Source organism: Acanthopagrus latus, chromosome 24, assembly GCF_904848185.1.
Source record: "Acanthopagrus latus isolate v.2019 chromosome 24, fAcaLat1.1, whole genome shotgun sequence".
Taxonomy (NCBI): domain Eukaryota; kingdom Metazoa; phylum Chordata; class Actinopteri; order Spariformes; family Sparidae; genus Acanthopagrus; species Acanthopagrus latus.
The window spans coordinates 12,174,720-12,190,655 of record NC_051062.1 but is presented as its reverse complement, the minus strand read 5'-3'; the positions used below and the strand labels follow the sequence as shown (position 1 = coordinate 12,190,655).

Here is a 15,936-nt window from a genome sequence, read left to right as displayed (position 1 = left end):
AAGATTAACTTAATTATTTCATCAAAGCTGCAGTCTGGAGTTTTGAGGAAAAAAGTGGATTCCCAGGTCAGCCCTGCCTTCTAAGCCCCTCCCACAGAGGAGACTGCGTGGGTAACCTTGTAACCATGGTAACAGAGGAAGCCAGATAACCAAGATGGCGTGTTCAAAACAACAACAATAAAATAAGCTCGTTTCTGATGAAATACAACTAAATCACAATGACGTGTGCTTCCTGCCGATCACTGTAGATATCCCGAGTAAAAACTATATTCCTCACATAGCGGTAACCGGAGTTACAAGCTAATCAATACCAGGTGCAACATTTTTTTTTGCCATGCTGCCTTTCTGAAGCATCAGTAACGTCATTTCTCTTCAGAGCGTACTGAACACAAACTAACGTTATTATAACTGCCCGATCACTTGAAAGACACTTTTGCTAACCAGTAGCCATAAAGACAAAGCTAGACACCGGAGTTAGCATACAAGCTAACAAGCTAGATTTAGCAACAAGCTACGTAATTAGCTGGACCTTTAACATCGTACGGCCATATGAGCTACTGCAAGTATTACCATAACCGTCGCCACCATAGCCTTGTGGTTAAAATAGAGAATTAAACATATATAAAGCAGAGGTTATTACCTGTCCAGCAGAAAAGAAGCCGACTCTGCATCGCTCTGGAGTCCTTACAAATCCCGCAGCTCCCTCCACCTCTGACATGATGCTCCGATATTTATCCTTGTTTTCAGTCTGGCTCGGTCCACTTCTTTTTTTTATGGTACTGCTTTTCTTCATCTGTCTTCTTATTTCTTCTCTTTGACGTGGGCAGCGGTGGGGCATGTTTCAGCTCTGTCATTGTTGTTGTTGTTGTCTTTTCTCGCCATGTGCCTGTCCAGGTAAAAGTAGACACTGCGCCTGCGCGGTGGAAGAGGCACTGCCCAGTACGCGCTGCGCGAGGGAGATTGATTGACACTTCTCAGACCCGCCCCTTGGCTCTGATTGGTTGTGTTGATCCGGAGCGGTGGATTCTTGCAAATCAAATTACAGCCACTGGGTGGAGCCACAGACAGCTGACCTGTATCTACTGTCAGAATATAATGACAATTTTAACAATTATTACAAAAAAAACTAAAAGACTACAGATCTAAATCTAAGATGTCAGTAAATATCATATGTAAATAATAATCTTTGAGTCTGGTCAGCAGGAGTTATTCTGTACTCAACCAATTAGGATTCAGGACATATTCATTATTTTCTTACAATAAATTTCCCCGTTTGTGGGACATTAAAGGAAAATTGGTTCTGATTCTGATAAATGGTGTCTCAAGAAAATGTCAGCAAAAGTAAATGTTCCAATACTGAGGGAATTATAAGCAACACATGTATTGATCCTTCACTCGGTTATCGTAAGGCTTTATCCATTCATCAAAGTTATAATGGGACAAAAAGTTCATGACCAGTTACAGATGAAATATGAGAGGAATCAGTGGACTAGACTGAATCATGCAGAGTATTTCCTCTACATGTGCTGTGTTTTGGTTAAACCCTGTCTCATGTCGGTGGCATGAAACACACATCTGGTGATGTTTCACTGCCCTCTTCTGGTCAATACAGTCCATGTTACTTTCAGATAATCTACCTGTATAAGAAGCACCTCTAAAGTGTCAAAGGCACAATTACTCATTATGGAGAACAGCCGATTTACCAATTAATCATTAGATGCTAATTTTAATACATGCATATTCAGCTGGTAGTGAGTGAATTCCCCCACAGGGATCAATTCATCATTTATTGGCCCAGTTAGATTTAAGAAGTATAAAGAAGAGGATAATAATAATAATTAAAAAAAACAATTACTTACTTATTCTTGCTTGCAGTTCTGCAGTAAATGTACTACCTTCCACCACTGAATACTCAGTGTAAATATGCTGTGATAGATTCATTTTTATTTTGAGCAGTAACTTTATTTTCAATGGAAATTTGGTCTGCAGGCAGGTATTCAATAATGGAAAAGGAAATTTTTCCTCAGAGGTTTGACTTTAAACAAAAAAATCTGACTTTAAACAAAAAATTCTGATTTCTTTCCTGAAAATTCTTACTTTTTCAGAGTTTCTTTTGTTTGTTTTTTTTTTACAGTGGCCTTTAAACTCTTATGTATTAAACATATAAGTGAACAAACTTTTGACAACAATGGGGTAAAAGGCATAAAAGCATAAAGATAATCAGATGATGTTCGAGTAATTTTCGCTCCACGGCGACTGATTAATACTTTTAAATTTGGTTTAAGTTCAGTAAATAACAAGATGATTGTTCTTTTTCCAACCGAAGCCCTTTGTGAAGATCTGGTCTTCCGCCTGTTACACAGCTGATAAAATGTCCTCGCACAGACACACACATTATGACAAGATATTTCTCTGGGACACATGGAAGGATTCAAGGCCAGTCAGATAAAGGAGGCGCGGGCAGGTTTCCAGTACAGTAGAGAAAGGCTTTTTGTTCAGTGGGAAAGCAGCTGTGTGTTGCATACGGATGCTGTGATGTCAAGAAATTATTTGTCTAACTGATAATTGGACAAATTTGATCCTTTTTCAAGTTGACTATGTGAACTGAAAAGCAACTCTGGAGGACACAAAATAGAATATAATAAAATATGCAGACTTGTTCCCTTGATACTGTGTGAAACAGATAATGCAACATCCCAACCGTCAAGGTCATCCTGCGCTATCTTCCATTTGTGCAACAAAATGCTTTAGCTGGCAGACTTCACTCAGACTCAGATAGCTGCAGAGCCAAACAAATATGTGTGAGAGTGAGCACAGTCACCGAGGGGAGGTAGATTTATAAAGCTAATTCTCTGGACCGGTAAAATATTCAAATTTCCATTTTGGTACAAGGTATTTTCCAGCCAACAGTCATGGTCTCCTGTGCCGTCTTCATCCTGGGTCCTCTGTGGATCCACATTCTGACTCAAGCCTGCCTGGGAGAGGAGCTGCCCCGGGAAGCGGTGGTGTCCTGGTTCAGAGAGCGGCTTCTGGAGGGCCTCGGGTTGGAGGAGCCTCCTGATGGGGAGACAGCACAGCCAGGAGCAAGGCAAGCACCGCGGAGGGCCCCCAGGACGAGCAGAACAGCGTGGGTCAACCACGGAACCAGTCCGGACCAGGATACATCTCAGATTATTCTGTTCCCCAGCTCTGGTGAGAGGCTTTGATGTTATTTTTTACCTAAATATGTCAAATTTGGAGCCTAGTTTTGGTTCTTTAATCAGAATAATTGGATTTTTTTTAAAGGCCTCTGATGAACTGACCATCAACCCAACCATTCAGTGAATTCATACAGATTTTGTTTTACTAGCAACTAAAAAATGTACAATTTCTTTCCAATATAACAAAGTTTTCTTATATTCTTCTTGTAACTGCACAACAAAACTGACCTGATCATGTGAACCTTTATCCACTCAGTGCTTTTGTTAGTGTGCAGACCTGACAAGTACACATTACCATCTGTTTTCTGTGGCAGGTTTAGGGTTTGATGTCAGCGAGGCGTTAAGTAACTTTTTTACGAACATCCTGGATGTATGACTTCTTATTTGTTGATCTGACAGAGTCCCCATACACTAAAGTCTAAGAAAACCCCAAATAGTCCAATAAAAACCTTTACTGAGTGCTCTCTAATTTTACTTTGGCAGACTCCGCCTGTGCCACATCTGACTCAGCTCTTGGAGAAACCACCAGCAGCCACTTCACATATTACTTCCAGCCCTCCACGAACAACCACAACACCCTGGTCACATCTGCACACTTCTGGTTCTATGCAGGGGAAGGAGCCGCCGGCAACTCCTCCACCCGGCTCTTCATCGTCACCTCGGCCCAGCGGCTTCTTCAGGCGGCGGAGGCTCCGTCCACTATGAGCTCAGACGGATGGAGCACCTACCACCTGGATCAGAACCTGCTGGCCTCCGTGGCCGAGGGCCCTTTTCTGCTGCAGGTCCGCTGTCCGGCCTGCCAGTGCCACGCCGACCAACCAGACAAGATGCCCTTCCTTCACCTCCACGCTCGGCCTCATGCTCCTGTCCGATCACCCCGCCGGGCACCGCTAACCATCCCCTGGTCTCCCTCTGCTATAGACCTGTTCCAGAGGCCCTCTCAGGAGAGACCCCAGCATGCCGACTGCCACCGAGCAGAGATTGAGATCAGCTTTGAGGAGCTGGGCTGGGACAACTGGATCGTCCATCCCAAGGTGCTGACCTTCTACTACTGTCACGGGAACTGCTCGGCCTGGGATCGGACCACCGCCATGCTGGGGATCACACAGTGTTGCGCTCCGGTCCCCGGGACCATGAGGTCCCTGAGGATCACCACGACCTCTGACGGCGGGTACTCGTTCAAGTATGAGACCTTGCCCAACATTATACCTGAGGAGTGTACCTGTATCTGAACATTAGAGATTAAAGGGCCAGGTCACCCACCATGTGAATTTATTGTCAAATTTAAAAACACAAGGATTTAAAATACTATGTATGCTGCATAGTCTGGTGGTATCATGATCTACACAGACTGATTTTATTGTATAGCAGGTTTTCTGAATTGTCCAGTAATTTGCAGAACATTTGCAGAAGCATTGGATAAAGCCAGGTCCAAAATGAGCGACAAAAGTTTCCTCTTTCGATAATATAAAACACTAGAAACAAACAGAATATAAATAGGAATAAAACTGGCTCTGAATATAATTTAAAAAACAACATTTTTACAAAAAGGGTAATCATTTTAACTAATGATTTTATCCATGAAGTTTATTACCTGCCTACATTCACCTAGTTTCAATAAGTTTGAAAATGTGCTGTGTAATTTGGGTGAACTGGGCCTTTAAAGGTTTTAAGGACATTATTTTTGACAGTTTTTTAAGCAACAATCTGTAAACAAACTCAGTGAAGGTCAGTGTTGTCTTGCTGCTCCTTCGTGGTGTGATTTCCACCTGTAGAGGGCAGCATCGGTCTGCTTTTACACTGAACCATACAGTCTGACTTCTGTTATTCACCGATATAACTCGCATGTATGATATTAAATCATGTATTTAAATATGGAGCTCTATTGTGTTCTGTAAATACCAACAATTTGACTTCTGCATGGAGAACATTTCACACTAAATCTGCATTTTTACTTTCTTTTATGTCCAGTTTTTAGAGTTAATTCAGGCTGCACAATTCACTGAAATACTGCTGAGAACAGCATGCAAATCGCAGGTGATCTAATTATTTGATCACGATAAGAGTCTTTTAAATATGTCACAATAAACATGGAGCATTGTGAGGCTACTGAGCCTTCAAATCCTGCTCTTCAGATGCTTGTTTGGTACAAACCCCTGCAAAAATCACATCATTTTAATATTTTTTGGATTGAAAGTTAAATGCAAAACTTAAGATTTCCACTAAAATCAGGACTGATATCACAATATCTGTCAAAATGATCCCAGTACGTTCTTTATTTCAGTCGGCTCCAGTGTTAGAAAGACTCCTTGTTTTTCCCAAATTCAGTGTTCAATCTCCTGACTCATGTTGGGATTTGTCCATTTATTCACCCAGTAACATATACAGGCTTAGAGAGACAGAAACATGGGAGGGAAAAAAAAAGCAGATATAAATACGCAGAGACTTCACAGAAAAGAGTCGAGTCCAAAGACCAAAACATACCGTTCAAATATATTTATTTACTCTGAAGACAAAATAATCTCTACAGTTACAAAAACTACAAAACTTGCAATAGAAACAAAAAAAAAAAGAAAAAAAAAAGTACAAACCATTGAAGATGTACCGTATTCAAAATGGAATGTCGTACCTTGCAATAATTAGCAAAACTGGAAGTGAGATGATTACAGAAATACAGCATCAAACAGCTCCTTGGCAGTCTGTCGTGTTATTACTTCAGCCAAAGATCATAAAAACCAACTGACAGGCGATGAAAAAGTATCAACTCTGTATGAACACGGAAAGCTATTGATCAAAAGTCTCACAGCGGATTGAAGATTATATGTGTTTACATGGCACGGGGCTGTGCGTCAGCAGCCAACTGTCATCCCGTCCTCAGCTGGGTCGCGGTGTGTGTGCTTTTTTTTTTTTTTTTTTAACTCCCGTTTCTTTTCTTTTTTTTGTTCCAGGATGCACGAAAGCATCGACGTTTCAGCACAACGGAGGGGTAGTGGTGCACGTCAAGGACGGAAAAATATGTCTCACCAAAGAAGAATGTAAATTTTCAAAAAAAGACAAGGGTGGAATGTCAGTGTTGACAGTAGCCCAGAAGACAGATGTTTCCAGCTGTTTCACTAAAAAAAATAAATTCATAAAGTGATATTGTTTTAAATCTTTCTGCACGAACACTGAAAATCATTTTTATTTACATAATTTCAGACAGACAGGGATTTACCTCACGTACCAACTGCTTCTAGGCAAATAAATCTATAGCTTTGGTCAAGACGTCGTTATTTCGAATGAACCGATTGTACAAAAAGTGATGATTGGAAATTCCTCGGAACATTTCCTGTCAAAAGAATTCAAGCATTTCCCAGGTAAACATTTTGGCCGATTGGAGAAAATATACAGGCTTCAAAATTCTGTCAAATATTTCTGAAATGTTGTGGCATCTGGCAAATGAAAAAAACAACAACAACAAAAAAAAAAAAAACCAAACACACCAATAATCCATCAAATCTGTTTAAATTAAACATGGTGCATGACTCGTCTAGCACAGGTTAAGCCGCCCTCGTTTCACAAGGAAAAAAAAAAACAAAAACAAAAAATCCCCGCTGCTGCACACGCTCCAGAAATGACATAACCCACGGCTGTGTTGTTTGAGACTCTGTCTGTCTCTGTGGCCAACACAATGAGACGTTAACATTCGGCGACATCTTCCAAACAGAGAGCCTCTCTTTTCTCTTTCTACCTTTTGTGAGGGGAGACAACAGAAGCAGACTTGGCCAGGGGAGTTTTAAAGCTTTTTGATAATCCCTCGCAAAAGAAAAACAAACACAAAAAAAAAAAGGTCTTAAAAAAAACGGACGAGCCACAAAAACACAGAGTGGGCGAAAGAACAGGGTGTAGACTAGGGTTTTTTAGCCGAGAGGCACGCAGTCGAAGGCTTGGACGTGGTTCGGCAAGTAGAAACTCGAGCTGGAGCGGGCTTTCAAGTTTAGAGTCGTGGAGAAGAACCATTTGTCACAACGCAGCTTGGTCAGCATTTTTTCCTTTTCTTTCTCGACTGACCCCCCTAATACTGAAAGGCATAATTCTCTCATGCACACACACACAAACACACACATACACACACACACACACACACACACACACACACACACACACTCTGGTCTCCCTCAGTGGTCTGACTGCACTCCCATATGTGCTTCCCCCATGTGTTTAAAGGCCAGTAGGAATGGAAGGGCAGACGTTTGAGGCAGGAAGCACGCTCAGGCATGTATTCCTAAGAGAGGGGAAGAGGCAAAACAGAGGGATCTTCAGCATGTACGCTCACTCAAAACCCCTGCCGGAGTTACATCAGGGTGACATCAAACATTGTCGAGTTTGGAATTAAATGTCTAACCCTCGAGGATGAGGAAGAGTCGGGTTACACCGGCTGACTTTATAGTCTTGGCAGCAAATATAAAGGCTTAGAAAACATTCTGATTAACAGCTAGGCCTACTGATTTATAACAGCGTGACAGAACAGGCTATCATCATCATCATCATCATCATCATCCCTTTTCCACCCCCCATTTGGAGTTAATGGTTTACCCCACTCGATGTCACTGTTGTTTTATACATTAACTATAGATTGAGATTGTATACAGGTAGTTATCACCTTTTTTTTAATGCTTTATCCTCATTAACGTACCTTTTTTCTGTCTTTTGCTGATCAGCTTCCAAATGTTCTCCCCGACACAACTAGTGCAAGGTTTAGGACTGCGACTGGGAGAGGCTCAAATGTCTTCAAATTGCTGGTTTTGTCCTCTCGACAGGCCAAAACCCAAATGATTGAGAGGCCTCAACTCGTGACTTGAATAATAATGATAAAGTTTAGAGTCTAATATCTTCCTTTATTTCCTGGCATCACTTGTCAATAAAAGACAAGTCCCGTTTTTTTGGTGTGCTGCATTGATTTAAACATGCAATTTTAGAAAAAATGTCCAGTTTGAACCATTTGAGAGCACATTCTTTACCTTTCTCGCTCGCCTCTCCCTGCTTCTCCTGGGCAAAGTTGAGGCGGTTCTGCTCGGCGGCCGTCTGTGCAGCCGTGTTGACCTCGGGGCTGCTGCTCCGTGAAGGGCTTCCTTCATCCGCCTGGTAGGCCAGGTCCAGGTGCTGCTGGGCCAGCTTCAGGTGCCTCCTCAACCGCTCCAGCTCCCTGGACGACGGCCCCTCATCACCGAAGCTCTCCCGCCCGGAGTCCCCCAGCGGCGAGTCCCTCAGCTCTCCTTTCAGTTTCTCCTTCTTCATGGTGGCGTGGTATCCAGGTGGAGCTGTGGGCATCGCACGCCCGGTGGATGGACGAGGGGTGCGCGAGTTGAGGGTGGCCCGCCTTCGGAAGGTGTCGCGGATGCCGCCGACCCCCAGATGGATGATCTCAAAGAAGGTGAGGAGCAGGCAGAGGAAGGACACCACGTACATCACCAGCAGGAAGATGGTCTTCTCCGTGGGGCGGGACACAAAGCAGTCCACAGTGTGCGGGCACGGAGAGCGAGTGCAGACGTAGGACGGGATCACCTCGAAGCCGTAGAGGATGTACTGGCCGAAAAGGAAGGCGATCTCGAAGCCAGAGCGCCACAGCAGCTGGCACACGTAGACTTTCATCAGACCGTCACGGAGAATCCGCCGACGACCGTCGTGCTTTTTCTCTGCGCCTTGAAAATAGAATCACTGGTGAGAATCAGAACCTGAGTAAAACCTCCTGGACAGACTAGCTCAAATCTCCACCTTACTTTTCTCTGCCTTGTCGGGCTTGTCTTGCTCGATCTCTTCGGCGATCATCGGGTCTTCCTCTCCGTTATCTTCTGCCTCCTCGTAGTCTCGAACTGCCCCGCGGCTGACGATGGGCATCCTCTTCTTCTGGGTCCGAACTGGCCGGTACTCACTGTCATCCATTCTTGCAATCTTGTGCATGGCAAAGCCCAGGTACATGATGGTCGGGGTGGTGATCAGAATCACCTGGACAACAAAAAACAGGTGCGTTGGACACTCGACATAACCGTGACTAAACCATCACTGTCGGCTGAAATGCGACTCACAGCTCACCTGAAAGATCCAGAATCGAACATGTGAGAGCGGCGCAAACGCGTCATAGCACACGTTCTCACACCCGGGCTGCTGCGTGTTGCACACAAATTTACTCTGTTCATCGTAGTAGATGGTTTCGCCGCCGACGGCTGTCAGCACGATGCGGAAGATGATGAGCACAGTCAGCCAGATCTTCCCCACGAAGGTGGAGTGGTTGGAGATCTCATCCAGCAGACGGGTTAGGAAGCTCCAGCTCATGGTGCCGAGGTGACCGAGGAGCTAAAGCAGCTCTGGAGGAAGAAAAGAAAAACAGATTTAAAATACTTTTTACACTCGACTTCGATAAGTTCCTGATCAAAATGGTCTTTTATGATACCAAATCCTGAAATTTGGCAACAAGACATTTTTCCAAACAAAGCAGTATGTCCCACCGCTGCATTGCAAATAAATTGTCTCCTGCAGTTTTATAGTTTGTCTTTAATTTAAGTTAAAAGCTAAAAAGGAGACAACCACAAAAGAAACTTCAAGCAGAATTTAGTCACTTCGCACAGCAAATGTTCAAGCTTCAATGGTCAACCAAAATTACTGGCCAATATTTGGATTTTTTACACATTTTTGCTCAACTTTTTCAGTCATTTCCAATCAAAAATACACAAAATTCACCATTTCTAGCTACTCTCACATGATTATTTGCTAAATCTCCCAGTTTCCGATGATATTAAAACTCTATATTTTTGGCTTTTTGAGGTCTGTTGGACAAATCAACACATCGCCTTAGAATATCTGAAATTTTGATTGACATTTCATGGACCAAAAGGACTGATTCTAATCCACCTTTTAAGGAAAAAAAAAAAAGGTTTCCAAACATGCCTCACAGTCCTCTTTGGATTAATAAAAGGTGCACACATGCGTCAAACTACCAGGTTTACACATCCACACAACGATTAAACAACGCAAGAACAAATACTTCATGCAAGTATTTCATGTCGACCTGAACCCCAGGCGCTGAGACATAAACACAGCCACATGTTTTGGTTTAATCAGACACAGATCTCTCCGGCATGCAGGTATCCATGCGTATAAACTGGTGCGCAGCAAACTTGTGAATCGGGCTCGTCTGTCAGGGTCCTGGTAGCTGTTTGGTAAGCCTGCATTCTTACAGCTCCATGCCACTCGGAGCCTGAGCCGCTTAATCAAACTTCAAAGTGCCGGCTGGCAAGTCGCAGCTAGCTGTGAGGAGACCTGCTGTGGCTTTGGACTGCAGGAATAATGATACTAGAGCGGTGAATGGGGCCGAGGAATTCATTTCCTCAGACCCTCGCCAGAAGTTGTCCCTTTAATTTCTTTAAAAACCCCACTGCTTGATAACGTGACATACTCAAGTGGGGAAAAAAAAGAAAAAAAGAAAAGAAAACTGGCTCCTTTTTCAGTTCAGTGATTCACGATTGGTGATTGCGCCTTCAAAAAGTGGCTCAGAGAAGCTTGATTTAGCAATTTTATTGGCTAATGTGAAACAATTTAGACAAGTTTTCAAGATAAGATTCTTCCAAAAAACCCGTACGAACTCAAGTCCTGGAGAACATCACAGCCTTTTCTGAGCCTACCTTCAGAAACCAGGGCGTAGCAAAGAAAATAACCAACATTTCATGACTCATTGCAACAGGACAAGGCTGAAGCCATTACAAGCATCTTTAGGCATGTCTTCCAGGATTAGTGCACTAGACTCGGGCCCACCCTCACCAGGTTACTCATCCATTCCTTTTTTTTTTTCTCCCCAAACTGGCAAGGCGGACTTGCCCGAGCCTGACCAGAAAAATATGTTCAACCAAAACTCCGGCGCCGTTCGTGTTCAGAAAGTTCAGACGCGTCATCGGCCCACACCAATGGAAACATGCTGGGACTCTGTCTCGGCTGGATCCACACAGCGAAATTATGGGCTGTGGTCAGAAAGGTCGCGCTACAAAAAAAACCCAAAAGTTCTGAAAAGGAAAAAGAATCACCCGCGACAGCGACGTCTCACCATCATCTGTAAAAGTGTTGGTTCCTGATGGTGGGAACGGCAACCGTGTGACCCTGAATGAGTCCGAGTTCAACCGTGAGACGACATCTGTTTAACCCCCAAAACGTACAATTACACACACCTGAATGTCAAAAGGTGCTTCTGCAGACGACATGTTACAACCCAACGACGGACATTCTTGTTTTTACACGTTTGTGTCAGTTTTGCGCAGCTAGGAAATGATTGTTGCTTCTGAATCTACAAACCGAGTTATGGAGGACACCACCAGTTATGCAAAAATGCTGCAGCGCTGACCAAAAGCATCTTTTGAGAAATGAACGGCATCACAGTCATCGAGATAGAACCCGCAGCGACCAAACCACTAATGGTCATCTAATATCAGGATAATCCGAGAACGAGGGCTGGAAGAGAAGAACGTTTTCATGCGAATCGTTTCCTTGATTAAAAAGAAAGTTATCTGGGTCGATCAGCGTTGACAACCAAGTGATTGATCGCTGCAGCTTCAGAACACGCAGAACTGCCAAACAAGACATTTAAATGTGACCTCCAGGGCGTTCAACCTCAGCTCCTGACATTTTTTTAATCTTTGATCTTTACACAAACTTATCATTGGCCACCTTGTGCACAACACATACTGGATGTTATCTAACCTTGCAAAACTCAGATTGCACAAATGCAGCACTGGGCCTGTCAAACCTGTTGAGAAGTCGGTATATCTGAGTTCTGTCCAGCGAACACAGCTGATCCACAAAGAAAAAAGGCAAAAACGACAAAGGTGGCATCTTCAAAAATGCTTCTTTTGTCCAACAACCAGTTCCAAAACCCAAGAGACGCTTCATTTATCGTCTTATGAGAAAGAAACACACAAGTTTTTACACTTACGAAGTCAAAATCAGAGATGTTTTGGCACAATGTGATGTAAAGTGTGTCTCTGAGAGATATGATTCTCACTGTGATATAAAACTGAGTGCAGCAGGTGAAATCTCTCCTCCTCCGACAGCAGACGGGTAAAAATGTGCTCTTCACAGCGACACGCCGTCAAACGCCCCTCACCGCCATCCTCAAGAAGCAAACAAAGACAGGAACTGTGTGTTTGACTCAGACAAACTTCAGGCTTCCTCGCTGGAGTAAAAGCATCTCTGCAATGCCAGCCTGGTCCCAACAGCTAACCAAAGACAGCTTTTAAACAGTAGCTTATTTGCTCATGTGGGGCTAAAAACCCAGCTCAACTGATTTAACGGCTTTTCTGCTTCAGGAGTCACTGGGCTGCAGGAGGAGATGGAGAGGAGGAGGAGGAGGAGGAGGAGGAGGAGGAGGAGGAGGAAGAGGAGGAGGGGGTTGGATGGTTGGTCGGAGTTTTTTGGGCAAAAAGGATCTGGACAAAAGCGAAAGGCGAGTTAACATTCCTGCCTAACCAAAAGCAGAAAGCTGGATTGTTTTCCCTTTTTTTTTTTTTAAAAGGGGTTCAGGGAGCAGACAGGGGGCACCATGAAAACCCAACATGCAAGCACCTACAAATGTCAATCACCGTTTTCTGACTTCAGAGGCGGAACAGAGAGCTTATCCACAAGTCCCAGATCACAAAGTCCAAGATCAGAAAAAGAAAAAGAAAAAGAAGGGTATTTAAAAAAGATCCTCATGAACACGCTTTGCTGAGTCAGACTGGACTGTTTTGGAAATTGTGGCATTCCTGCAGGAAAACAAAGTTCTGCCAAGCTTCAGTGGGGAGACAAAAAATCCGGCGAATTACGCGAAGAAGCCATCACTTTAAAAACACAGTAAAATAAAGTCTCTCTCTCTCTCTCTCTCTCTCACACACACACACACACACACACACACGATTAGTCAGGAAAAGTCCAAACCACTGTTAGTTTTTAGAAAGGCTAAAAAGGAAAATGAGTGTAACGCTCCGGAGAGCGCGGTGTGGAGTTAAAGACCTTAAACACCTCTGCGCCAACTCCAACAGCTCCAACAGCTCCAACAGTCACACATTTAAAAACTTTTTAAACACTTCCTCACGACTCACCGACTCACCGCTCTCCGGCACGCGCAGAATCAAACCCCCCCAAAAAAATCAGAAGAAGAAGAAGAAAAACGCGTTACGTGGACACACACACGTCTCCAGGGAGCAGCCTCCAGAGTTTAATTAAAGCTGTGAAGAAGAAAACCAAGAAGAAGAAACTTTAAAGAGTGAGGTTTTTTTTTTTGGTTGTTTTGCTCCCGCAACTCAATCACGCACCTTCTGCGCTCCGATCTGCGCAGTCTTCTCTCCTCGCGCTTAATTGCTCGACCAGGTTTTCCTAATTAGCGCGCGCGCTCTCTCCTCCTCGCCGTGCGTCTGCGTGCGTCCGAGGCAGTCCCGTCACTCTGAAGCCATTCTGTTGACCCCATGTGTCGGCGAAGCGAGAGGACAAAAGAGCTCTGATCCCCGCAGGCTCCCTCTCCTCCTCCTCCTCCTCCTCCTCCTCGGTGAGAAGAGGAGGCCCCTCCGTCTGTAACCTGAGATCCACCACGCTGGCTACTGTTCTGCCCAGGCGACAAAAGGGGCCCCGGGAGTCCCATTGTACGCGTAATAATATGATGATGCTGTGAAAGTGTCGCAGTTCTCTCCACGGGGACTTCAGAGGAATTTTCATAAGTGATAAAATAAAATAATAATTGAAAAAAAAAAACACACCAGGAGGTGCGTAAAAGTCCTCCATCAGCTCCATCAATCCATTTAACACTTAGTCACGGTGTTTAAATAAATGAGCACGTCTGATGATAAAAGATTTATACATGAAAATAAAAAAAATAAAAAATCCACATAAACGCAGTTAAAATGCGCTTAAAGGTGCAATATGTAAAATTTGGCCACCTGTCAAATTCATATTCAAAACAACAAACGTGCAGCAACCCACCAGAATAACTGCAAACTGCTGCCATCTATGGTGGCTATTAGCAAATTAGCGCAGTTAGCTGTGCAGCTAGCAGTTTACGACACCTTCCGGACTCGCAGACTGAATATGAACTGGAAAAAGTAAAATAAATAAATAAATAAATAATTGGCAGCCTGACAAATTAATAACAATAAACCTGCAGAGTCACCAGAGTAACCGCTATCTGCTGCTAACAGGAGCAGCCATTAGCTAGTTAGCTTAGTTAGCCGTGCAGGCACATTAAAGTCACCTCCCCGCTGCATGCTTATAACTTATTTTAACACTTAGTCATGGTCCAAATATTTATACATTCAAATAAATTCCTTATAAGTACAATTAATGGAATAATAGTCTGCTACACTGTCACCACAAACAGTGCTGTGTTGAAGAAAACACAAAACTAACAACCCTAAACTCTTAAACTCATGAGGAAACTGTTCACGGAGGGTCAAGTGGGGCTAAAACCCAACTCAAGTAGGGCCGTTTTCTCATAAGCTTCCATACGATTCGACTATATTTGAAACCAATGGAGTCGCCCGGAAGCTACTTCCATATTTTACACAGTTAACGGTGAAATCGTTCGTATTTTAAACTCCAGGACGAGACTGTAGCACATTTCTGGTCAAATTTGCGATCTCCGAGCGGAGACTACCCTGATGACATCACTATGACCTCATCAGGGTTATTGTCTAAGTCGCTCAGCGCTCCTCAAGAGCCACAGTAGATATTATAAAACAGTCTTCCCCCAGGTTGAGTACAGCTCTCCGTGGCTGAAACCTGTTAACTGGCTACACGCAGACGTAAACATTATGCTGGTGAATCTCTGGAGACGTGTGGCAACAGAATCAACACAGTTAAATCCACATATTTACGACAATTTAACTGGTAAACAAAGTTGATTTTCTCCCCGAAACTGAAATGCTATGATTCCTCCCATAGACTTTAATGGTGGAGTGCCCCTTTAAAAGGAACTCCACCTGAGAGGATTTATGTTCCTAGACTCTGTTTACACTCTGGATTTGTTTTATCCCCAAAAAGTGCCTCGAGTGTAGCGACCCCCCCCTCGCTCCGCCGAGGACCCCGTGTTATCCTCTGGACCGCCGGTCTGGCAGCTCACCGGGCCTGACGGAGCGCTGCGTGACTACGGCCTTTAGACGAGGAGGCCCACCTTCCAAGAATTTAGTTGACTCGGGCGTTCGGCAAAACAACAGATTTCTTGCTGTCATGCACGCTGCAGCTGTAGTGCTCCTGATTTACCAGAGGACTCGAAATGTTTGGAGGAGGCTGTGGGAAGTCGAATCAGGCCAGATGTCTGCGCCGGGCCAAGTCAGCGTGGCTGCATCCCAGCTTCTCCTCACACTAACTATCCTCTCCCCACTTCCCCCTCTGGTTCTCAACTGTGGACCAGAGAAGCATGAACTCATTCACCTGCATCCTTTCTTATGTTCACAGATAAGGAAAACGCATCTCTTGGCGCGGCTCGTCTCCGCTCCTGGATTCTGGTGAGGGCGTGTTTGGATCGGCGTGGTCTGAGGCGGGAAAAGGTGCGACATTCAGGGCCCCACGGCTGGACAAGGGCCAAAAACACGACTGGAGGAATATGCAATCCGAGCCAGAACTGGTGGGTTAAGTCTCTCTCGAGCTTTGAAAAATTCCTTCCTACAACCCCTGCGGTGAACATATCAGCTGCCTGAACGAGGCCAACGCTCACTTCTTATTCCGCCTCGTCACCCCGAACGTGCAA

At 44.2% G+C, this 15,936-nt stretch overlaps 3 protein-coding genes across 7 annotated transcripts in view; 1 reads left to right on the top strand and 2 right to left on the bottom strand.

The window, feature by feature from the left end:
* The window catches only part of spega (striated muscle enriched protein kinase a), a 54,414-nt gene extending 53,524 nt beyond the window's left edge, over window positions 1–890 (bottom strand). The window contains exon 1 of the mRNA XM_037090671.1: window positions 641–890. The gene's annotated coding sequence lies outside the window, so the exon portion shown is untranslated. The remainder of the gene's footprint in view (window positions 1–640) is intronic.
* A 1,840-nt stretch (window positions 891–2,730) lies between these two features.
* inha (inhibin subunit alpha) lies at window positions 2,731–5,079 on the top strand. Of its 2 annotated transcripts, none has more exons than XM_037091593.1 (2): window positions 2,731–3,192; window positions 3,813–5,079. In XM_037091593.1, exons 1-2 carry the CDS (start codon window positions 2,913–2,915, stop codon window positions 4,430–4,432), a joined length of 900 nt encoding a protein of 299 aa, XP_036947488.1. In that variant the 5' UTR covers window positions 2,731–2,912; the 3' UTR covers window positions 4,433–5,079. The 2 variants fall into 2 exon arrangements, with proteins under 2 accessions (XP_036947488.1, XP_036947486.1); XM_037091591.1 differs by having other exon boundaries at window positions 2,740–3,192; window positions 3,684–5,079.
* A 1,019-nt stretch (window positions 5,080–6,098) lies between these two features.
* On the bottom strand, window positions 6,099–13,969 carry LOC119015524 (gap junction gamma-1 protein-like). 4 transcript variants are annotated; one of them, XM_037091590.1, is made up of 6 exons: window positions 13,514–13,969; window positions 13,309–13,426; window positions 9,273–9,544; window positions 8,960–9,185; window positions 8,201–8,881; window positions 6,099–7,464 (listed from the first exon to the last, which is right to left on the bottom strand). In XM_037091590.1, the coding sequence occupies exons 3-6, from the start codon at window positions 9,510–9,512 to the stop codon at window positions 7,451–7,453; spliced, it is 1,161 nt and encodes a 386-aa protein (XP_036947485.1). In that variant the 5' UTR covers window positions 9,513–9,544; window positions 13,309–13,426; window positions 13,514–13,969; the 3' UTR covers window positions 6,099–7,450. The 4 variants fall into 4 exon arrangements, with proteins under 4 accessions (XP_036947485.1, XP_036947482.1, XP_036947483.1 ...); XM_037091587.1 differs by having other exon boundaries at window positions 13,301–13,426; window positions 13,514–13,967; XM_037091588.1 differs by lacking the exon at window positions 13,309–13,426 and having other exon boundaries at window positions 13,514–13,968.
* Window positions 13,970–15,936: the final 1,967 nt, after the last annotated feature.